The 23,355-nt window shown below is 39.9% G+C and overlaps 3 protein-coding genes across 3 annotated transcripts; 1 reads left to right on the top strand and 2 right to left on the bottom strand.

The window, feature by feature from the left end:
- Window positions 1-13,231: 13,231 nt before the first annotated feature.
- On the bottom strand, window positions 13,232-14,026 carry LOC108869636 (uncharacterized mitochondrial protein AtMg00810-like). The gene has a single exon (XM_018654328.1). The coding sequence runs from the start codon at window positions 14,024-14,026 to the stop codon at window positions 13,232-13,234; it is 795 nt and encodes a 264-aa protein (XP_018509844.1).
- Window positions 14,027-16,117: 2,091 nt separating this feature from the next.
- On the top strand, window positions 16,118-17,734 carry LOC103838854. Its single transcript, XM_033278402.1, has 3 exons — window positions 16,118-17,125; window positions 17,216-17,597; window positions 17,724-17,734. Exons 1-3 carry the CDS (start codon window positions 16,118-16,120, stop codon window positions 17,732-17,734), a joined length of 1,401 nt encoding a protein of 466 aa, XP_033134293.1.
- A 654-nt stretch (window positions 17,735-18,388) lies between these two features.
- Window positions 18,389-22,271, bottom strand: LOC117128186 (glutathione S-transferase T3-like). The gene is made up of 2 exons (XM_033280050.1): window positions 20,543-22,271; window positions 18,389-20,509 (listed from the first exon to the last, which is right to left on the bottom strand). The coding sequence occupies exon 1, from the start codon at window positions 22,211-22,213 to the stop codon at window positions 21,176-21,178; it is 1,038 nt and encodes a 345-aa protein (XP_033135941.1). The 5' UTR covers window positions 22,214-22,271; the 3' UTR covers window positions 18,389-20,509; window positions 20,543-21,175.
- Window positions 22,272-23,355: the final 1,084 nt, after the last annotated feature.

The following is a 23,355-nucleotide window of genomic DNA, read 5'->3' as shown; positions in this document are numbered from 1 at the left end:
TTTCTCGTTGACTATCTGTTTAATTCTTGTATGTGGTGACTCATTGACCGAAGCCACACACATTCTCGACATGTTTCGTGAAGCACAATAGTCTCTGCATGATTCGAAGATGTTGCAACCAGAGTTTGTTTCTGGGACCGCCAGGAGATCGCGGTTCCACCAGTTGTAAAACCATATCCGGTTTGCGCTCGACTTTATAAATTGCATGTATCTGCAAAACCATACCAAACTCGGAGTTTCTAGGATAAACCAATTCTGAATCAATACGTACCTTGGAGAGAACTGACATGTTCTCGACGCCATTCTAATTTCCATAAATAGGAAATGAGATGTATCTTGCAAAGACATTAGTGTCTAAACGTATATTTAATCAAATACAACTCGCAAGATATATAAGCTCACATATGCTTTATTACCATTAGCATCTCCAAAGTACTTATATATATAAAATCTTACCTGGATCTTTTAAACATCTCTTTCAACATCGAGAGATCTATTTACCATTGGAGTACTCAAAGGAGTCGCTTTATTCATACCAAAGCGTTTCAATAACCTTTTCGTATAGTTTGATTGATGCACAATTATTTCTTCTCGGAGATGCTCAATCTGGAGCCCAAGACAAAAAAATTTCTTGCCGAGATCTTTCATTTTGAACTCCTCTTTCATATGAGTTCGAGCATCATCAACCTCCTTTTGAGTTCTAATTATGTTCGGGTCATCACATGCGTCCGGATTGCAATAATCCATAAAGTGATCGCTGTAACTTGACCGAACAAATCTCCCTGGATTTTTCTTTCAATGCCCTTGACATTTTCGATCCCTCAGGGAGTTTCATATATATATCGTTATCCAGCGATCCATACAAATATGTAGTCACAACGTCCATGAGATGCATCTCAAGATTTTTAAACGCCGTTGGACTCATCAAAAATCTAAACGTAATTGCATCCATTACCGGGGAATACGTTTCCTCAAAATAAATTCCCGGTCTCTGAGAAAATCTTTGGGCAACTAATCAGGTTTTATATCGTGTTATGTTTCTCACGAATACCCACTTATACCCAACAAGATTTATATTCTCAGGCGTTATGACTATAGGTCCAAAGACATTCTTTTTATTTAGGGAGAATAATTCAATTTGAATGGCCTTCTGCCACTCCTCCCAATCATGTCTTTTTAACATTCCAAAATGGACCTTGGATCGGGATCATCACTTTTATGATCAATCTCTTTGGACAGAAAAGGAGAACATTCCATCAACATCTTTTATCTTATAACTTTTCATCAAGGGTGTAGTTGATGGAAATCTCATACTTTTCTGTTCTCTTTTCGTTATCTGGATCATCTTTATTTGGTTCATCTTGACCATTTTCGTCTATGCCTTCTTTCAGACATTTTTTAATACCAGGTTCTTTTGGAACCTTTGCACTTATGCCTTCTTTCAGACATTTTATAATATGAGGTTCTTCTGGAACCTTACCATTTATGTCTTCTTTCAGACATCTTTCAGTATCAGGTTCTCTTTGAACCTTTCGACTTATGTCTTCTTTCAGATATTTTCAGTATCAGGTTCTTCAGGAACCTTGCAAATTTTCTTAACCAATTTCTTTTGCGAGTTATTATCTCTAGAACCCGCTAGTCTCCCTCTTTAACTGAACCCAAGGTTCATTTATTTTGTTACCATCAGTTTGTTCTTTAGGAACATCAAGTCTTGATGGAACATTTTCAGCGGGTATATCATGTCGTATTTGTGACCACATTTGGTAACTGGTTTGCAAATGTACAATTTTCTGAACTTTCAGCTCTCTTTGATTCGTAGGGGAGCCAAAGTGTAACAACAACTGTATACACCATATAATCTCTTTAGGAATTTCTCTAATTCCTCCCCCTAACACTGGAAACTCATCCTTATGGCAATCATCAAACTGTGCCATAAACATATCACAAGTTACCGGTTCAAGATACCTTATATACGACTTGCTCTAACTCTTCCAGAGTTTTATACATTCCCGAGAACATCTTTAACTCTCCAGGGACTATTAAATATCAAGATGCAACTCAAGTCATTTTTCTCCTGCCAGACATTTCAATATATTGCATCTATTTTAAATTTTCTCCAGTGACCTCGGAACAAGCCGTTTTTCATACCTCAAGGTCATCTTTCATTTCATTCTCTGGAGAACTATACTTTGGACTTTTTGTCCAAAAATCTCTTGTTTTTCTAACGAGCTTTATATCGAATTGATGGCCAATCAATTCACTCTACCCTCATACATAGAGGTAGATTTATAATCCTTATTTATATAGCACTTTTTCATTTTATTGTCGACAATCTATTTTCTCTTTGGTTCCATCTTTTTATCCGTACTGATATGGTTAATCGAGATCTCTTTATCATCATCGATGATTTAGCCAGGTACCTGACTGTAATATTAACCATATCAACGGTCTCATCATGAGATTCATCCTCTATTTATATTTTTGCTCCTTTTCGAGGACTCTTTGAACCAAAGTGGTCTATCACGTCTCTAGCGTGCCATAGACTCATATATCGTTCGTTTAGGACACTATTTTCTTATTGGAGAATTTTCAGCTGGAATATGAGATTTAATTATTTCATCAAAACGTCTGGCAGGCATTTTGGAAATGGATTATCCTACTTTTCATTGTAATCCATTTCATATATCTCATTTCATCAGCTTATCATATGCTTCTAGCAAACTTGCGAGCATATTTCTAATTATCCTTATCCTTATCCCTCTGGATTGTATATGTCTTTATTACATGCACAACTGCATGTTTACACCCGATCATGGGGACATCTTACTTGAATTTATTTTATCAAGTTCTTTTTCATGTGCGAACATAATTTCTCAATGTTCCACTCACTATGATTCTTTAATTCTCTCCTTCGAGATGATGACATTCCATGTCTAAAATCTTGCACTGAATCTCACTCTAGAACCAATAACATATTCAGTTTTCCCATTTGGGATGAATAATGTTTCAAATCCTTTAGAGTGAGATCTTAATTTGGGGTCTGCTTAAAGAAATCACATATTGTGAACTTGTTTGATGATTCATCACCATGATGGTTTCCTTTATTTTCTTGACATGCTATATGTGAAAAACTTCTGCTTTTTCAACATTTCACAATAATGTCAGTAAACTCCAGGTTTACCATTCATTTATAATTTTGCCATCTTTTTCTTATGCATATCTTTTCATCATAAGCTCCTCTAGAGCAATAGTAATTTTTATATTACTAGATACTATACTTATTTATTTTGAGAAAAAAGAAAATATTTGTTACCTTTATTAGTCATGTACGATGATCCAATATCTGCCAAGTATTTCTATCTCCATCCTGAATCTCAAAATCTTCTTCAGGAAGATAATCATTATATCACTGATACTCTCTGGTTCACCCAGAAAGTCTATCACATCAACATGAGTATTCAAGCTATGAAAGATGGTTCTGGCTCATAAGAGAAAAAGTTTAATATACTTCCTTTCTCTTTTTCTTTTTAATTCTCGATATAGATCGGCTAAATATTTGGCATACGACAACTACATACCCAATTTTCTTTCTAGCCGTATCTATAGCAAACCTTTTATGTTTGCCTTTTATCACCCGACCACTTTTATTTTCGTGGAAGTTCTAATTATTTCGCATGGACGGAATATTCTTCCTCGTCCACTTCCACGACCACGATAGGGGGTTTCAACCGCATCTACACCCTTGTACTTTTCTAATAGGACCGACTTGATGGTTTAGTATCATGATTTCATTTTCTTTTTTTTTTCAGTATTCAAGGAGGATTTTCATCAACTCCAACTATTTATTGAATCCTTTCTTTCAAAGATTTAATTATTCAAAGATCTTCTAGATCTTTTCTCATGATACACCTCATCTTATAAACCATCATTGAAGTGGTGTAAATTATCGTGGCTTTATTCTTTTCTCATCCGATATCGTTTCAACTTATCGATGATTTCTCAAAGCTCATTTTCTCTCAGGTGCATCTTTGCACCCACTGCCCAAGTCTTATAATTATTTCTCGTAATACCAAGGGCATCTATTTTGAGCTTTGTCAAAACTCACATGATAACATTATTCATAGAATAATATTATAATAAAGATGAGAATTTAAATGCAGAAATTAAAAGCATAAAATAAATGCATAAATTAAATTGCAAAAATTTAAATAGCATAAATAAAATCGGGAGGCTCAGCCTACCACATGATCCGAGGAGTCAAAGACTGCCATATTGATCATTTTTTTTCAAAGTCCGAGGAGACATGGTCTACCATTTTGACTTTTGCTTATTTCAAGGTCCGAGGAGACTTGGTCTACCATTTTTTACCTTTTCTTTTTATTCACGGAGGCAAAGCCTTCCACGTAACCTTTTTTTTTTTTCAATTCACGGAGGTAAAGCCTACCACGTGACCCTTTTTTTTTCAATTCACGGAGGCGAAGCCTACCACGTGATCCTTTTTTTTCAATTCACGGAGGCAAATCCTACCATGTGATCACCTGATCGTGAAGGCATAGCCTCGGCTGGTTTAAAAACTTTCAAAATAATAAATCTCAGTTGGTCAGTGCTTCATGCTGATAACGTATTGTAAATAATTATGTTATTATATGTGGTGGTGTGTTTGTGTTGTATGAGTGAGAGAGAGTGAAAAACTAATGTCTTTCTTTTTATTTCAGATTGTCTATAACAAAGTGTCATCACTCCTATTTATAGTTGATACAAGTCGGTGATTTTATAAACATTAAAGATAAGGCAAAACAATTAGAATGACATCTGGATGATGACTAATACATAATCTCCAAGAATGAGACAAGTGTCCAGGATGGATAATTATCTTGTTTTGATCTTTATCTTCTAACAAAATCTATATTATAATAGGAGAGTTTTTACTCTCTCCTAAACATGTCCACATAGGAAAATTGTGGGATCCACTCAGCTTTTGGGAAGGCGAAGAACTTGTATGGGCAGGCTTCAGGAACGAGAAAATGCTTTGAAATGATAAGGGACAGCGGTACTGAGATCCCGCAAGAGATGATCGACGTCTTCAAAGAGCAGGAAAAATTCCATGAGGCTGAGGCTACCAAGCTTCACGTAGGTCCGCTGTCTGATAGCAACCTCACTCTTTCTCCCCTGGTCCTTCCTTCTCGCTTTGTCGAGGACAGGTTTAGAGCGTCGTTTGATCCTTACGGGTCAAACGTTAATTTGATCAGGCCAGAGACGACTTCTCAGCTCATCACTTCGCGCGAAGTCGTCGAGGATCCGTCCGAAGAACCCTTAGTTGATGTCACATCAGCCCCGACTGAACATGTCGAGGTTTTAGAGAAGGATGCTCCCGAGGAATGTCCAGAGAAAGAGAACCTGGATCAGATCCCTGAAAAGGATGTTCCCGAGACAGACGATACCCTGGTTCAGGAAAAGGGGACTGAGAACGCGGGCACTGAAGATCCTGTCCTTGTCTCAGATTCTTCCTCTGAAGGACAAGACGGCGAGGAGGAGGAAGGTGATAGAGCAGAAGAAACGTCGCCGCCGCCGCCTAACAAGGTAGAGACGGTCGAGGAAGTTGAGAAGGAAAACGTTCCTACCCAGGTGGAGGACCCGGTTGCTCCAGTCGACCCTCCAGCTTCTCGGAGTGAAGGTGACCAAGACTCTGCAGCTTGATTTTCTTCTTATGTTGTATTCTTTTTAAACTTTTCCCTTTGCGCATGTGGTCTTTGACAGACCTTGTTGTTGTATGGTTAAACACGCTTTTCTTTTGTCGGCTAGTCGCTATTTTAAGCAGACTTAAATAGATTTGTGTTTTATTGCGTTCTTTATCCGTACTTGCAATTTTTCTTTAACATCTGCAAATATATAACGAAACAACCCGCTAAGGGGCTTTGTCCAGTTCTCGTTGTATTTCAATCGAGGTTATGTCTAAGTACATCATTCAAATTCGAAAACAAGGAACTGAGTCTAAGAGTGGAAGGTTCTTCCGTCCGTTTCCTCAATGACTATCGAGTAATTGGGTAGCTAATCTGTTACCCGTTAGTCGAGAAAAGGCGAAGATTCACTCTGTTTGGTCGATCAATGCTCTTTTAGCATAGGTGACTCGCGGCCGTTGGGTCCTTAAGCCAAGTGTCTGATCAGGACATGGCTAGACAATGGAACGTGAGTGTCTGCATACCTCCTGCTGGAGGTACGAGAGCTGTTCGAAGCAAAGAACATGTTACAGCTGGACCTGTTAAGGCTGCCTACGTACCTCGGTTGAGGATCAAGCCATTCATAGTTCGTGTTTCCCGAGTAAAAGTGGCCGTCAGTAGCGCATTTACTCGGTCGAGTAGAAGTGACCACGAGGGTGCATCTACTCAGGTTTTTTTTTTTTTTTTTTTTTTTTTTTTTTGGGATAATACGCCTACGAGTAGAAACGTCGTAGATGCATTGAGTTCCATGCTCGAGGAACTTCTTCGCCGCGCGATGTTTGAAGTCGGTAAACGCCAGGTTTGACAACTTTGATGATTTTGTAAGGTCCCTCCCACCTGGCGCCGAGTTTACCGGCGTTCAGCTCCTTAGTGTTCTCAAACACTTTGCGCATGACAAGGTCACCGAGTTCCAAAGGTCGGGCGCGGACCTTTTTGTTGTAGTGACTCTCTATCTGATGTTGATAGTTTTGGATGCGCAGCAGAGCTTGCTCTCGTCGTTCTTCTATCTCATCGAGGGCGTCGAGTAGCATCTCCTTGTTGAGTTCAACGTACTGAGGCATCTTAGAACGCCGGAGGCTTGAAACATTAACTTCAGCGGGAGCCATGGCCTCTACGCCGTAGGCGAGGGACAAAATGTGTCGATTTAGTCGATCCTCTTGTTGTTGTGCGATGGCTCCATAGGACTCCGTCGAGTTCGTTGGCCCAATGACCCTTTTTCAGGTCCAAACGTTTCTTAATGCCGTCGATGATGAGTTTGTCGGAGGATTCTGCTTGGCCATTACCTTGCGGGTAGCGAGGAGTGGAAGGGCTTAGTCGGATGTTCCATTTGCTGCAGAACTCCTTGAAGTTGCCCGACATGAACTGTGATCCATTATCAGTAACGATTTCATAAGGTAAACCGTGGCGGCAGATAATGTTCTTCCAGACAAAGCCGCGGACTTCTCTGTCTGTGACTTGGGCGTAGGCTTCGGCTTCGATCCATTTGATGAAGTAGTCGGTGAGGACGAGAATGAAGCGTCTTTGGCGGGAGCAGGGAAGGGATCCTATGATATCCATTGCCCATCGCATAAACGGGTATGGAGCGGTCGTTGTTCGTAACATTTCAGTCGGACAATGGATGCTAGGTGCGTGCCGTTGGCACTTGTCACAGCATCTCGCGTAAGACTCGCAATCTGCGTTCATCGTCGGCCAAAAGAAGACTAAGCTTCTTACTTTGATTGCTAGTGCACGTCCGCCCGAATGATTTCCGCCGGCGCCTTCGTGCGTCTCTGCCATAACCCTTGCTGTCTTGTCGCCATGAATGCATTTGAGGAGTACTTTACTCGCGGTCCATCGATGTAGTTCGTCGTCGAGAATGACATAATGGGCACTGCGTGTTTTTAGTCGGCGGGATGCCCATTTCTCCTTTGGGAGTTCTCCCTTTGAGAGGTAGTCGATGAACTCGGTTCTCCAGTCAGGACCAAATCCGTCGTTGTCTAGAGTAGCGGGTTCGGTGACCGGGGCTATAACGAGGGTTTGGTCGGTTAATATATCCATGCTCGGTTTCTCGATGCGGTGTATCGGGATGGTTCATTTCACCTGATCCCGAAGCTTGCTGCCGAGGGCCGCGAGGGCGTCGGCGCAGACGTTTTTACCTCTGGGAACTTTGACGAGTTCGAAGAATTTGAACTCTGCTGCTAAGCTTTGCTCTATCTTGAGGTAGGCGTCCATCCGATCGTTACGGGCATCGTAGTCGCCGCTGAACTGACTGGCGACTAACTGAGAGTCGCAATAGGCGCTTAGGCGTTTAGCCTTTACGACTTTTGCTAAGCGGAGTCCAGCGATTAAAGACTCGTACTCCGCTTCGTTGTTTGATGCAGGGAAGCCGAAGCTGAAAGATTGCCTGATTAGCTCTCCGGTCGGGGACTGTAGTTGGACTCCGGCACCTGCTCCCTTGTTAGTCGAGGATCCGTCGACGTGCAGTGTCCAGTTTGGGCTCGGGAGTGCGAGGTCTTGCTCCAATTCTGGGGCCAATTCAACTAGGAAGTCCGCAAGGACTTGAGACTTTGCCGCTGTGCGGTTCTTTTAGGTGATATCAAGCTCGCCGAGTTCGATGGCCCACTTCGTGAGTCTGCCGGACCTGTTAGTGTTTTGGAGTATCGTTCGGAGAGGCTGATCAGTCAGTACTTCCACTGAATGTGACTGGAAGTATGGTCGAAGCTTTCTTGCTGCTTCGACGACTGCTAAAGCCATCTTCTCTAGAGTTGGGTATCGCGTTTCTGGTCCGGTCATGCGCCTGCTCGTGTAGAAGATTGGCTTTTGTTCGCTGCAATCCTCTTTTATCAATACGCTGCTGACTGCAGCTTGTGACACTGCGACCTAGAGAGATAGAACATCACCGACATCCGACTTGGCGAGTACTGGAGGTGTTGTCAGGTATTGTTTGAGTTGAGTAAATGCCTCCTCACATTTCTCATCCCAAATAAACCTCTTGTTCCCAGGAAAGCGAGATTCTTGAGTTACCTATTGACGACGCAGATCCGAGTCGGACCGCACGGATTGGTGCGTACCTTTCTGAGGAAATGCAGCAGGCAGTTCTTGATTTCCTCATCAAGAACGTGTCCACATTCGCTTGGTCTATGGCATACATGAAAGGCTTTGACCCGGCTATAACGACTCATGAACTAAACGTCGACCCAACATTCAAACCTATCCGCCAGAAGCGACGCAAACTTGGCCCCGACAGGTCGAAAGCCGTAAACGAAGAGGTTGACAGGCTACTCGGCGCAGGCTCGATTGCTGAGGTTCGCTACCCCGAGTGGTTGGCAAATCCAGTAGTCGTCAAAAAGAAGAATGGAAAGTGGCGCGTCTGCGTCGACTTCACCGATTTGAATAAAGCCTGTCCAAAGGATAGTTATCCTCTTCCTAACATCGACCGTTTAGTCGAGTCTACAGCTGGAAGTGAGATGCTAACCTTCATGGACGCCTTCTCTGGATACAATCAAATAATGATGCACCCGGATGATCGCGAGAAGACGGCCTTCATCACAGATAGGGGAACCTACTGCTACAAGGTCATGCCGTTCGGATTAAAGAACGCCGGAGCAACCTACCAACGGCTTGTGAACAAGATGTTTGCAGATAAGCTGGGCATCACCATAGAAGTATACATCGACGACATGCTGGTTAAGTCGCTCCATGCCAGTGATCACCTCCGTCATCTGCAAGAATGCTTCGAAACTCTCAACAAATACGGCATGAAACTGAACCCAGCAAAGTGCACGTTCGGAGTTTCTTCAGGCGAGTTCCTCGGCTACATAGTCACACAACGAGGAATTGAGGCCAACCCAAAGCAGATCCCGCGGGGTCTTTGAAGTGCTTCCTCGGCTTCCTTCTGGATTACTGCGTCGCGATCGCTTGAGCACTTTCAAAGAACTTCTCAGGGTAGGCGATCGTGTTCGGGTGACGAACTGCATAAAAGAATAAAAACAGTCAGGAATGTCGAGTAAAGATCAGACAAACTTAGAAATTTCTACCAAGTTCTTTATTCCACAAAACGCGGAAGTCGTCCCCAGGAGGTTCCTCGAAAGCATGCTCGTCGGACTTGACATAGAAATACGCACGTTGCCAGTCCTGCGTCTTGTTTGGATGACCAGTCAGAACGTTGTAGTTCGCGCGCATTTTCACCGAGAAAATCCCATTCGGTTCCGCCTTCGTGAAGGTCAGCTCTTCAAACACTCTCACGCTCATCAAGATGTCCATCTCCGCCGCCATGACCATTAACATAACGGCTATGCGCAACGACCCATTCAGCAGCTGAGAAATAGCAATATCCCTACGGAACGCATACGACGTAATCAACCGAGGGATCGGGAACCAGAGCTTAGTCTGATCCTTGAAATAGGATTCGTATACGCACTGATACCCGACTGGAGGAGACCAAGGACGTTGCTCAGTAGAAGGGATGAGGTAGGTAACGCCGACACCACTCCACGGTGGGCGCCAATTGTTTGTACAGGATTCAGTCGATTAGAATGATAAACTCAGAAATGGGGTGACTAAAGACGTTTTTATTAGAATCAAGCAAAAGGGGTTACAAGAGTGACCAGGAAGTAAGGAAACAAGCTCAAAGGTTAAAGCAACAAGATCAAAGAGATGGTCGAGAAACCCTAGATCTAGCCGCTTAGTGTGTAAGTTGTCCAGAAGTCCTCTCTTGTTGTCTCCTCATCCTCCTTTTATAGGTCGCTTGTCCATGATGCCCTAATAGCGTCGTCCTTTGCGCCCTGACGTGCAAGACCGAGTATGCGGGCCTCAACACTATTCTCTCTAAGCCGAGTATATCTAATTGGCTCAGTTATTCGGCTAAAAGTACTCTGGGGTTGAACTAACGTCTTTAGCCGCTAAGCCGACTAAACTAGCTAAACTCGCCGGGCTAAGGCCTGTTATTCGATGGGCCTTGTGGAGGGATGTAATCCATCTCCTACAATGGTTGAAAACCATTTCTCTTTATAAGCTTTCCAATATGAGTTAGATGCAAAGAAAACCATTTCTCTTTTGAGTGAAGCATTTTTTTTCTTTACACGCTTTATAAGCTTTTTTTTCTTTATAAGATTATTTTTTTAACCATTTCTCTTACCATTTCACAAGTGATGAGTTACCATTTCTCTTACCATTTCCGAGTGAAGCACAAGTGATGAGTTACCATTTCACCTAAAATATTTTGTTTCAAATCAAGATTTTAACTAATCGGTTTTTTTTTTCGTTTATGATTTGTATTTGTATTTTTAATATGTTTTTATATCATTTTTATTTAAATTTTTATGTATGATTTTCTTCCCTGTTATGAAATCCAATCATTTGATTTCTAAAAAAAAAATTTTTTTTAAGAACCTCAAAGAGATTCTTTCATTGGACCATGAAAAAATTAATTACACTAACAAGGGTTCTAAAATTTTCAAATCACAAAATTAACTACTATTTTATTCGTTAGAACCCTTAATGGGCTCCAACCTAGGGCTGGACAAATAAACCGAACCCAAAAATCTGAACTGAACCCGATCCGATAAAAATGAATTCGAACCGATCCGAACCCGACATAAATACCGAATGGATCTTGTTTTATGGTATCTCGGGTTATGGGTATTATCCAAACCGAATCCGAAATTAAATGGATATACGATAGAACCCGAAACATTCAAAATGCCAAAAAAGAACTTGTACCAAACATGATCTTAATTTCTGATATGTAGCCAAAATACACTAAGATATTATTAAACATCTACAATAACTATCTACTACATGAAGGTTGATGGTTGAAAGTGGCGGTTGAGGCTTGAAATTTTTAGATTTTGGTTTTATTTTCATTGAATAATTTTTTTCATTTCATGAAAACTTTATTTTTCGTTTTATGATTTTATTTATTGGTTTTATTTCTATCAATAACAATGTATACCTTTCGTTTGACTTTGAATAATCATGTTTGATGTTTTTTTCTTATTTCTGAATCAATTTTACTTATGTTTTGGTTACAAAATAGGTACAAATCAAGTACTTTAAATCCGAAGAACCGATTTTACTTATGTTTTGGTTACAAAATAGGTATAAATCAAGTACTTTAAAACCGAAGAACCGGTTGGAACCCAAAACCCGAAAGTACACCGGGTTGTACCGGTTCTTTGAAGATTTACTAATCCCGATCCGAACCCGATAAAATCCGAACCGGTCCCGAACCGAATTTTTATATAATCCGAATGGGGCTGATTTTGATAAACCCGAAAAACCGAGACCCGATTGGACAAAACCGAAACCTGATTGGAACCCCGAATGCCCATGCCTACTCCTACCAATGGAGTTGCTCTTGAGTCTCTCCGTCTCCCTCTCTTATTAGCAAAATCTTAAACGTATAAAATAAAACCGACAATGGAATCCTGTATAAATTGGTGACGTTTGAGTCTGGATTTCTTCCATCGATCCATAGATCACTCCTTCCAAAATGTCAGGCTCCGTTGCAAATTCCGCTCAACTTGCTGCCCCTTTGACGATCTCCGCCTTGGTGAATCCTCCAGGTAATTGTTGACGATCTCCACCACACTACCTTTATATTCCTTTGTATTATGTCATAGAATCATTTATCTGGCAATCGTTTGTCCTTTATAAATTTGGCTCTGGTCAATAGGAATTTGCTGAACGCTACCATCATCCCTAAGATCTTGCAAGTGCTCTTTTTCTGGTAGGATTGGTTTGATCCTATTGTTGATCCAGTTTCAGGGCGTAATCTTATTCCAAGAATGGTTTACGGGTGTGGACTCTTCCATCATGCCTAACTTTTCATTAATATTAATAACAAGTACAAGTGCATTTTTCATATAGGAAGAGCACGGAAAGACAAAACTACGGGGAATCTACTGTGGTGTTTTCACTGTAAACTAAGATCCTCTCTTCGATTCTGTGATCTAACCAGTTGCCATATATCGCAGTTAAACATTGATCTGGCTATTACCACTGCTAAATTATATAGTGCAACTGTTGTTTCTGCTGGACTACTTGCTGAGAGGTTTCAGAACTTTCTTTAGTTGCAACACCCATGTGCGGGGACAAAAGTGATGGAGTTTGATCAACTGACACTCTCGAGCTTTGGATAGGCAACAAATCTGCAAACGCCACCATGCTTGAATGTCAGAAGTGGAGCAAGCCATCGTTCCCGCCAACTTATCTCCCTACATCACATGCTATATTATTTTCCTTTGGTTTTGTTTTTTCATGTTTGGCTTTTTAAACTTTTTTTTTTGCTTGAACTGGGAGCAGTGTTATATCGATTAATAAAGGGAAGCTCTATGAATTTAGATCTTTGCAAACAATTGTCTGGCACCGCAGAATTCCAGAAACAATAGTATTCATTAAAAATTGTCGCCTCTATTTTACATAAGCCAGTGACTTTGTTAGACAAAGTATTTCCCTTGAATCTATGTTCTATTGATCATGTCAATATATACAGAGATTGGTTACAATATTTGAGAGATCTCCCTATATTTACTTTAACGTACTGATACAGAATATATAGCATATTCTAGGTATCTAATATTCCCCCGCAGCCACGCCAAGACTTGAGCGAAAGTTGTTGAAGAGTGTTGTGGGAAGGCCTTTTGTAAAAATATCGGCATATTGGAGCTCAGATGGAACGTGTAGCACACGTACTTGACCCATTGGACCTTCTCTCTGACGAAATGGATATCTATCTCGATGTGCTTGGTACGTTGATGTTGCACCAGAATAGACGACAAGTATACCGCACTAATGTTGTCGCAGTATACGATTGTGGCTTGAGGAATGTGAAAGTCCATTTCGAGAAGAAGGTTACAAAGCCAACAAGCATCTGCCACCGCGTTTGCTACACCCTTGTAATCTGCTTCAGCGCTTGATCGTGACACCGTTGGCTGACGTTTTGCAGACCAGGAGATGAGGTTGTCACCAAGATAGATACAAAAGCCTGATGTTGATCTTCTTGTTGATGGACAGCCTGCCCAATCGGCGTCCGAGTACACCGTCATTGACATCTTCTGGTGTTTCAAAAGCTGAAGACCAAGTTGTTTTGTTCCTTGAAGGTACCGTAGCACTCGCTTCAGAGCAACAAGATGAGGTTCGCGCGGGTCATGCATGAAAAGGCATATCTGCTGAACTGCGTAAGAGATGTCAGGGCGTGTGAATGTGAGATATTGGAGAGCTCCTGCCATGCTCCTATACTCGGTTGGATTGTCGACAGCTTTGCCTTCTTTATCACTTAGCTTAGCCTTCAAGCCAACAAGAGTAGCACATGGCTTGCATTCTTTCATTCCAGCTCGCTCAATTATCTCCTCTGATCATGTCAATATACACAGAGATTGGTTACAATATTTGAGGGATCTCCCTATATTTACTCTAACGTACTGATACAGAATATATAGCATATTCTAGGTATCTAATAGGCTTCAGGAAGTAAAATTTACTACCGAGTACCAGAGTATTTAGGGCCACTCATTAATCGGCCTCCGATAACAAATCAGCCTCCGATAACATACTTAAAAACCTACGTGTAAGTTTAATCCATAGTTCAAAGTCTCGAACTGGCCCATTACGATAGCCGGTTAAATGTTCCGGAGGAAAAATTAAATGCAATGAGATAGGCTAAAACTCACCAAATTTTAAGACCACCATCACTTTTTTTTAATTATCACAACCACCATCACCTTATACATTAAACAAGTAACATGATAATTAAAAAGATCACCACCGGCTTAAACTATTTTTTTTTTTTTGATAATCAACTACTTTCTTTATAAAGCATGATTAAAAACTATGTCAAACAAAAAATTAGTCGACCTATTGTAATTGATGATATACATTTGTTTGAGCATAACTTCCAATAACTCATATGGTAAGATTCTTATAATTGTGAAAAAAGATTCTACTAATTGTTGGCATTTAAATAAGTTCAATCATTCCAAAAACATATCTCCAGAGATATATTAGCAATATAACAACTTTAATCATTATCAAAACAAGTTTAACAACAACATTACTAATAGGGTTTACTATTTCATAGATTGAGTAACTACATACATAACCCAGTTTTTACTTAATCATTATATTATGTCATAAACTATACCAAATTCTATTTTTGGGCAACCTATTTCAGAATATTTTTTTGTACACTACAACTTATTTTTAACAAAGTCCAATAAAAACTCTAAAAATAAATAATTTTATAACTATATAATTTTACAAATTTCTAGAGTTAATAATTTATTTAATAACAGTTTATTTTGGGTTAAATTTTTTTATTAATTTATTGTTCGTATAATTTGTAAATTTTTTAAAACCTAATTTTATATATTTTTCCTTAAATATTTTTATTTATATACTAACAATTACCTAAGTAAACACTAACCACTCCTATGAACCTCAGCTTTTGAACGTGAAATCGCTAATAACGCTAATGGTCGATCAAATCATTACCAAGATAAGATATGAAAATATCAACACATATAAATTCGCCAGTTATTCTTATATCAACCTAATCAAGTTCTATGTCTTCCAATGTTCCATTCATCACTATTATAGAAAACACGGACAAAAGTTTTTTAAAAAAAGACAAAATCGCTTAACACAAAACTACACAACGCATGAACAACGTACCCAGCTCCGCGCTTGCGCGGAGGCTATGCCCTTAGTGTATTGAAGGGAAGTGGTTATGCTAAAAATCAGGAATCTATATGATAGATATGCATGTCAACAGTTTCAACTTTTATAATCTTAATTATATGTATCGTTAATGAAATGTCTTGTTGGCCCATTTTAAATTTGAAGTGACAACATTTTATTAGTAGATAAAAATATGAGAAAAAAATGGTAAATTGGGCAAATTGCAAGTTTGATATCAGGGAGTTGGGTGACCTCAAGTTTAAATTAGCAAATTGGGCAAATCGCCTTTTCCAGACTTGTGAAATGTCGACAGGGGGCGCGCGTGGTTCTTGATATTACGACCGTGCCACCTCTTGATTTTTTATTTAAAAAATCAGAAAAGACCTAATAAAAGAATAAAAAAGAATTAGAAAAACAAAAACATCCCATCAAAATATACCGGAACCACCTCTAAACAGCTGCAATTGAGAACCAAACATAGGAAGAATCCCACATAAGAACCACCCTCGACTGTACCCAGATCGCCATGGTATCCCCCTCCAGCGTAACGCCCTCGAGGAGGGTGACTCGTAGTCAATCCGCCAGTGATAGAGAAGGAAATCCCAAGAAATTTTCCCGAGTAGGCAAAACTGCGCCTCGTTAGGTATCTCCTTTCGCTAAGCTTCGCGGTGAAATTCTTTGGGAAAATTTTTTAAAAATAAAGCGTTTGGTAAATGTCTGGATTTGGTCATTGTATTTCAGTAATGAGCACGGAGTCCGAACTAGAGGAACCTGCATCCACCGACCAAGAAGAAGCTGCATCCACTAAACAAGACGAAGCTGCATCCACCGAGCCGGAATTTATTGTCACCACGCCGACTTTCCCGGAAAGACTGTTCACACGTAATTGCTATCCTGGCAAACCTCGACTGAACATCTATTCAAAGGCGAGTATCATTGGATCGTTAGTGAAGTTACTAAGAGGCTCCCCTGAAATGAATTGTCTCCTAGGAAGTCAGTTTGGAGCTCTGTTCCACTTACCTGTATCGCGCTGCTCAAACTCTGCGAAGCTTGTACATTCTCTCCTCAGCCGTCAGCTGGTTACGATGCGCCTATATGAGCTCTGGTTCTTGTTTGCAGACAAGCCAATACGCTTTTCTCTGCGTGAGTTTGGAGACATCACGGGGCTGAAATGCGAGCCTGAAAGGGAAAAAGTTGGAAACGGGTCAGAATCTAGCGATGCCACACCTGGACGTATGTGGAAAGAGTTGTTTGAAACTGAAGATGAAGACGTGACTGTACCAGATGTTCTTCGTATGCTTGAACAGCCTAGTCTTCCTGAGTGGAAGCGGTTGCCACTAGCTCTCATTGCGCTTGTAGATGGGCTCCTGGTTTGTGGTCACAAACTTCTTCGTTTGACGCCTGCTTACGTCGAGATGCTGGAAGACACCAGATCATTTCTTCAATATCCATGGGGGAGAGAGGCATTCGTCAGCACTCTGTCTAGATTGACACCACCTCAACCTTCTGATCCTTCTAAAAAGGATAAATCCCTTTCGGTCATGCGCCTTCGTTTGAAACAGCAGTCAACAGCGTGTTATGGGTTCCCTCTGGCGCTGCAACTTTTTGCTTTTAAAGCTATCCCCTCATTGCTTGAGAAAATTCCCGAACCTAATAAAACCACTTCTTTCTTGCAAGAACCAGAAGGATGCGACTCAACAAATGCACTTCTGAATTTTGAAGACATACTTCTGGTAGAAACCCAAACTGAGGTACAATGCTGTTGTCTATCTTATTTGCAAAACAGAAGTTAAGACGCTCAAACTTTGTGTACTTATGAATGTTTGTGTTCTTTGTTTGAGGTTATTGTTACGTATTCAATCCCAGATGAAGGTGGGGATCCAAAGTGGAAGAAAGAAGTAATCGATCCCCGAATAGATAACTTAGTTCGTCGAATGCGGGAAGGGCACAAGTTCAAAGCAACTGACTTTAGAGGAGGTGATTCATCGCTTCCACCTCTGAAGCCAGCTGAAAAGGCTGAAGGTGTCGGTGTCAAAAAGAAGTGTCAAAAGCCGTCGAGGCGGTTTGGGAAAGCCTGTGATGAACCTGGAAGTTCGACTCAGTCGCCTCAGCGTCCTATTCGACCTCGTCGTGGGATATGTAAACAGGCTGAACCAGGAAACTTATCAGATAAGGAGCAAGAGCTGAAAGAGTGGATACGAGTTGAACTGAAAACCCAGTTGGGTAAATTGCGGAACGAGATTTTTGACTGGTCGCAACCACCCGCATCTACAAACTTCCGCAACCGCAACCGCAACCGCTGCGTTTGAACCAGTCAGACCCTTAATTTGAAAACATGCTTTTCAATAGGTGTGGGATGAACCCGGATATCCAAAAAAAAAAAAAGGTATTCAGATTCAAATCCTTCGAATCCGTAGATTTAGTATTCAGATTCGGATCCGTAGTTTTAGAATACCCGTATTTCAAATATTCAAATAAATATTTTACTATCCATGTGTATTTGGATCCAAATCCATATATATGATTAAAAATATTTTTTTAGAGAAATTAAAATAATAAAATGATGCATAAATTAAATATTTATACAACATCTATAAATATATATAATAATATAAAATTAAAATATAATATAATAAAAATAATTTTATGTAAAATCTTAATATATTAAAAATAAAAGATGTTGAGACTTGTTTTCTAACAAGTTTTCATTTGCCTCCAAAGGAGCCCATAACTCCAAAACGTCAAGCTAAAGAATATAAAAAGTGATGAATGAGAAGAAAACCATTAGTAATTTTTATTTTTATTTTAATATCATTTTTACTAATTTTCGTATTTTTATTTCAATTTATCGAGGAATACAAGCCTTGAATCAGCATTGAATTTACCCGATTTTCCTTGTTAAATCTTTCCAGTTTATTTATTTCCTTTGCCAATCTCAGACTGTATAACCCTGCGGACAATGTTATTCAAGTTTGGGGTAGATAGTTAATGAAATTGTGTTTTTTTAGTGTCTAAGGGCATCAGCATTGCTAGATATGCAATTGCATATCTTAGTATTACTTTAATAATATAATTAGGTTAAGAGATTTTGGTAAGATACATGAGTAAAAGTAAAGATTATTGGTAGAAGTTTTGGTAGGTTCTTAGCAAAATATTAAATTTTGTTTTTTTTTGTAAATTGTTTGGTAGGATTTTATAATAAAACAAATAACATTAAACATATGAACATTACAAAGTTGAAAAAAAAATTACAAAGTAGAAAAAAAAATTACAAAGTTGAAAAAAAAATTACGAAGTTGATGGACTGGTCTACCCCATATATGTTCGATCAAATCATGTTTCAATTGTTGATGGACTGGTCTTCCCCGAACTCTTGCTCGATGATCAAGTGAACTAAAAATCTCTGTAGGCATCTTAACGCAAAATGAAAAATCCTGATCTTGAAACGTCTCATCTTGATCGTCTGTACGTCGTTCATCTTCGACAATCATATTATGGAGTATGATACATGCTCTCATAATATTAGCTATCTTCGATTTTTTCCATAAACTAGATGGATTTTTAATAACGGCGAATCTAGCTTGTTGGACTGCAAAGGCACGCTCAACGTCTTTTCGGACTGATTCTTGGGCTGTAGCAAATAGTGAATGTTTTGGACCCTGTGGTAGTCGGATAGATCGAATAAATGTCGCCCATTCTGGATAAATACCATCAGTGAGATAGTAGGTCAAATTGTACTCCCTTCCGTTAACATGGAAGTTGACTTCCGGAGCTACTCCGTTAATAATGTCATCAAAAACAGGTGATCGATCAAGAATATTTAGATCGTTCATAGTACCTGGAGCTCCAAAAAATGCATGTCATATCCAGAGGTCATAAGAAGCTACGGCCTCGAGGACAATCGTTGGTTTATCGGTTCCTCGTGAATACATACCATGCCAGCGGTGGGGCAATTCTTCCACTCCCAGTGCATACAGTCGATGCTTCCAATCATCCCGGGAAATCCACGTTGTTCTCCCTTATGTAGTAGTCTTTCAAGATCCTCCGGTGTTGGACGTCCTAGGTATTCATCGCCAAACAAGTCGATAATTGCGGCAGTAAATTGGTGCAAGCAATTCCTAGCTGTTGTTTCACCAAGTCGAACATATTCGTCTACCGTATCGGCCCCACCACCATATGCTAATTGACGAATTGCTACCGTGCATTTTTGGATCGGTGATAGACTTGACCTTCCAAGTGCATCTTCTGTAGGAGCAAAATAGTGAACTTCCGTAGAGAGACGGTGGACAATACGCATGAACAACGGCTTACTCATTCGAAACCGTCACCGGAATATATTGGGCGGATATGTTGGAGTTTCCGAAAAATAATCATTCCAGAGCTTTCGATGGCCTTCTTCCCGGTCTCTCTCGATAAATATACGTTTTTTCCGCTCTTTCGGTTCCAGAATACTATCAGGGATTTCTAATAAATCTTCAAAGACAGATTCAAATTCATCATCATTGTCATCATTTTTGTGGTAATGGTAATGAGATGAAGATGCCATTTTTAGGGGAAAAAAAATTCTAGTATTGAAATGAGTAGATGAAATTGCTTTAGAGAATTGAAATGAGTATATGTATAATGATCGAACCATTCTCATATTTATAGAGAAGCATATGTCTTCCCGTGTTGTGTTTCTTTTCAAATTATACACGGGGTGGATTCACGGGTATGAGTGATGTTTTGGATTTTAATGATGTTTTGGATTATAATTCACGGGTAAGGGGTTTTATAAAGGTCACGGGTATGGGGTTTTATAAAGTTCACGGGATTTGTAGAGGAAAGAAACAAAATAGCATTGATTCAATAGTACTATAACACGAGTTACAAAATAGCATTGATAAAATAGCATTTTTGCTCTTACAAAGAATTACAAAGCTGATAACACGTAGAGGAAAGTTGATAATGATAATACGACATTACAGAACATAGCCAAGTCTCGCAACCATCGTCTTGCATCACTTAAAGGCGATCAACACACCTATTACAACTAAAACTATGAGCATTACACCAACAACTACTTCAACCCCACCGATAACACTAGATTTCTTCTTAGCTAATTTCTCCTCAACTAACTTCTCTAGTCTAACTAGCTTCTGCTCAACTAACTTCTCTAGTCTAACTACCTTCTCCTCTGTCTCAAGGTCAGATATTAAGTTAAGATTATCTACCTTTTCCTCTAATAGAAATAGCTGGTTTTCCCTCGCCTTCATCTCCTCCATCACGGCGACGTCCCACCACTTCCATACATGGCAATCGCCATCATCAACGTGGTCGCATGTGTAGTACAGTCTCCCTGGATCGGTGCTTGATCTTTATGTTGCTAAACGTGGTTCACCACCACAGTAACAAGTCTGTGGGAAACCGAACTCCACCTCGGGTTGCGGAGGATACTGAGCCACTTCACCATAATTCAAGCTTATTTCAGCTTGGTCACGACGGATTAACTCCTCCGTCTCGCTGTACCCACTGTCAGCCCTGTCACCATACGGATCCAAGCTTGAAGGTTGGCTGTAGCTGTACCTTCCCATAGATACTAAACCTGCAAAAACAATTAGATGGCCAAGGTTAATGAACGATGAGAATAGAAATACAAACCAGGGAACAAACACAAAGCATTTATACCAAGATTGCAACCAGAGAACAAACAGACATACATTGATCTTCAACACATACATTAATAAAACAGAGACATATATTTAAAAAAAAGCAGAAAAGCAAACACCAAGCATTTTTAAAAACAAGCGAAGAACTATTTCTCAGAACAACAGGTTTAGTAGCTTATTCTTGACAACTTCTTCAGCCACATTCAGTGGTTCTGTTTTGGCTAAGAGAGTGTCTAGAATAGCGAGCTTTGATAGTCTCTCCTTCCTATCCAAATCATCCTTCTTCATCTCCCAATCTTCCCTCTTCATATCCATAATTGTTGCATACTCAGCCACTGACTTTCCTTTACCCGTGTTCCTTTTAGCCTTAGCCGCCTTTATACCTTCAGGCCGGACCTCATCATCAGCAGCAGTCGTGTTTGTACTCTGACAAGGAGTCTCACAACCTTTTCGTTTAGAAGTACCACTCGGTCTAGGAGTGTTGAGGCTTAGCCACTTTTGTTCAAACCTCAGAAGACACCACGCATGCTCTAGAGTAAATTTCTTCTTGTGATCAGCGAAGTAGATGTCGTGCGCGACCTTGAAAACATCGTTCTCACTTTGACCAGAGGTGATCTGTCTCTCTGCTGCTGCATATGCAGCACAAAACTTGTTAGTGAAATCGTTAATCTTGTGCCACCTCTGCTTTATATTGAGATGCTCTCTTGGGTCACCACTCTGTACTGCATGTGGAGATACAGCATAATATTCACCAACTCGGGACCAGAAAGTCCCTAGCTTCTGTGAATTTCCTACAACCGGGTCCTTAGACGTGTTTATCCAAGCGCTGATTATAACCTCGTCATCAGCTGGTGTCCACTTCTTTCTCTCCTTATTAGAGCCCACTGGTGTCTCGGTTTCTTGTGAACTAAAAGGAGGGATCTCTGATGACTGTTGTGATTCTCCAAAGTGGACACCCGCTTGGTAACTTTCATAAGGATAGTTCTGACTTTTAAGGAGGCCGACTAAACTAGGGGACTGACCATATGGATTCAATGGATTCCTTGAATCCATAACGATTACAACAAAAGAGATTATATAAGAGAGACCCGATAGAAACCGGAGACTAGTTTGATTTAGAAAACAAGAGTGAAAGAAGGTGGTTGTTAAATAGTTGAGAAAGTTAAGGACGGTCAGTAATGACCTAACCATAAACTACCAGGGTCTAATCATCAGTTACTACACTCATAGCAACCAAAAAAAGCAATCAAGTAACTAAATTATATTGCCAAATTATTTACTACACACATTGCGGTTAGAAACAAACAAGATCCAATCATATAGCCACAAACAAACAGATTATACTTGTCTAGACTACGACCAAACAAACTAAAACACCAAACCATTTTTAAAGCGCGAACCATAGTAACGAAAACTTTAACCATCTCACATAAATAGAAATCCTCATTAAATTCCTCCTAACAGTTCACTCAACTACAAAGCATTCAAGTTCCTCTTACAGCATTCAAGTAATAACTCTACACACAACTACAAAGCTATACCCAAATAACACTTCACACAACTACAGCTATGTAAGCAGTCCTTCACCACAATTCACTTCAATTTTGGATCACACATCAACACATACCAATGCTTTTACTATTTTTTAAAACCTTTAACCTCATTAAAACGTTTACATACCCAACGATCTAAGGCAAAAAGATCCTTTCTTTATATTCACAGAACTCATTTTCTCATTGTAAAGCAAACGATGAACAACTCAAGTTTAAAAATCTAAACTTTATAACGAAACCATTCTTTGTCCTAAAGAACACATAAACAACTCATGGATTAAACAAAAGAAAACATGTTTAATTTACATAACAAGTCAAGAAAAGTACCAACCCATTCTTAACAACTCTACTAAAGGAATCAATTAACACAAAAACAACTCAAGTTTAATTAACAACCATACGAATCCGAAGAAAACCTTTACTCCAACGAATTCACAAATCAGTCAATTAACTCACTAATAAGACAATGAATCAGTCAATTCCACTTCCTATTAAGCATACAACAAGCAAACAGAGTAGAGAGAACGAAGACACACCTGGTTTCGGAGGAGAAGGTTACGATGTGAGAGAGAAGTGGGAGACGTTGAGAATCGTCACAGATTTTGATTATCCCACTACAATACCCAAGCATGCAAGATCGAATCAAACCCACAAACCAAAAAAAAGAAAGATCGGTGATTAAATCTGGGAAAATCGCAACGGGGAGATCAGAGAAGAACACGTACCAGCGGTAGATTAGATTCGGCGGATAGGATGACGATTTAACGAGAGCTCGGTGTC

Source organism: Brassica rapa, chromosome A09 (assembly GCF_000309985.2).
Source record: "Brassica rapa cultivar Chiifu-401-42 chromosome A09, CAAS_Brap_v3.01, whole genome shotgun sequence".
NCBI lineage: Eukaryota > Viridiplantae > Streptophyta > Magnoliopsida > Brassicales > Brassicaceae > Brassica > Brassica rapa.
Note: the sequence above shows the minus strand (reverse complement) of the source record. Positions and strands in the feature narration are given on the sequence as shown.

Coding starts and splice junctions, on each gene's coding strand:
- LOC103838854 (XM_033278402.1), top strand. CDS start 16,118: ATGAGCACGGAGTCCGAACTAGAGGAACCTGCATCCACCGACCAAGAA. Junction 17,126..17,215: donor TGGTAGAAACCCAAACTGAG/GTACAATGCTGT, acceptor TCTTTGTTTGAG/GTTATTGTTACGTATTCAAT.
- LOC108869636 (XM_018654328.1), bottom strand. CDS start 14,026: ATGAAAGAATGCAAGCCATGTGCTACTCTTGTTGGCTTGAAGGCTAAG.
- LOC117128186 (XM_033280050.1), bottom strand. CDS start 22,213: ATGGTTAGGTCATTACTGACCGTCCTTAACTTTCTCAACTATTTAACA.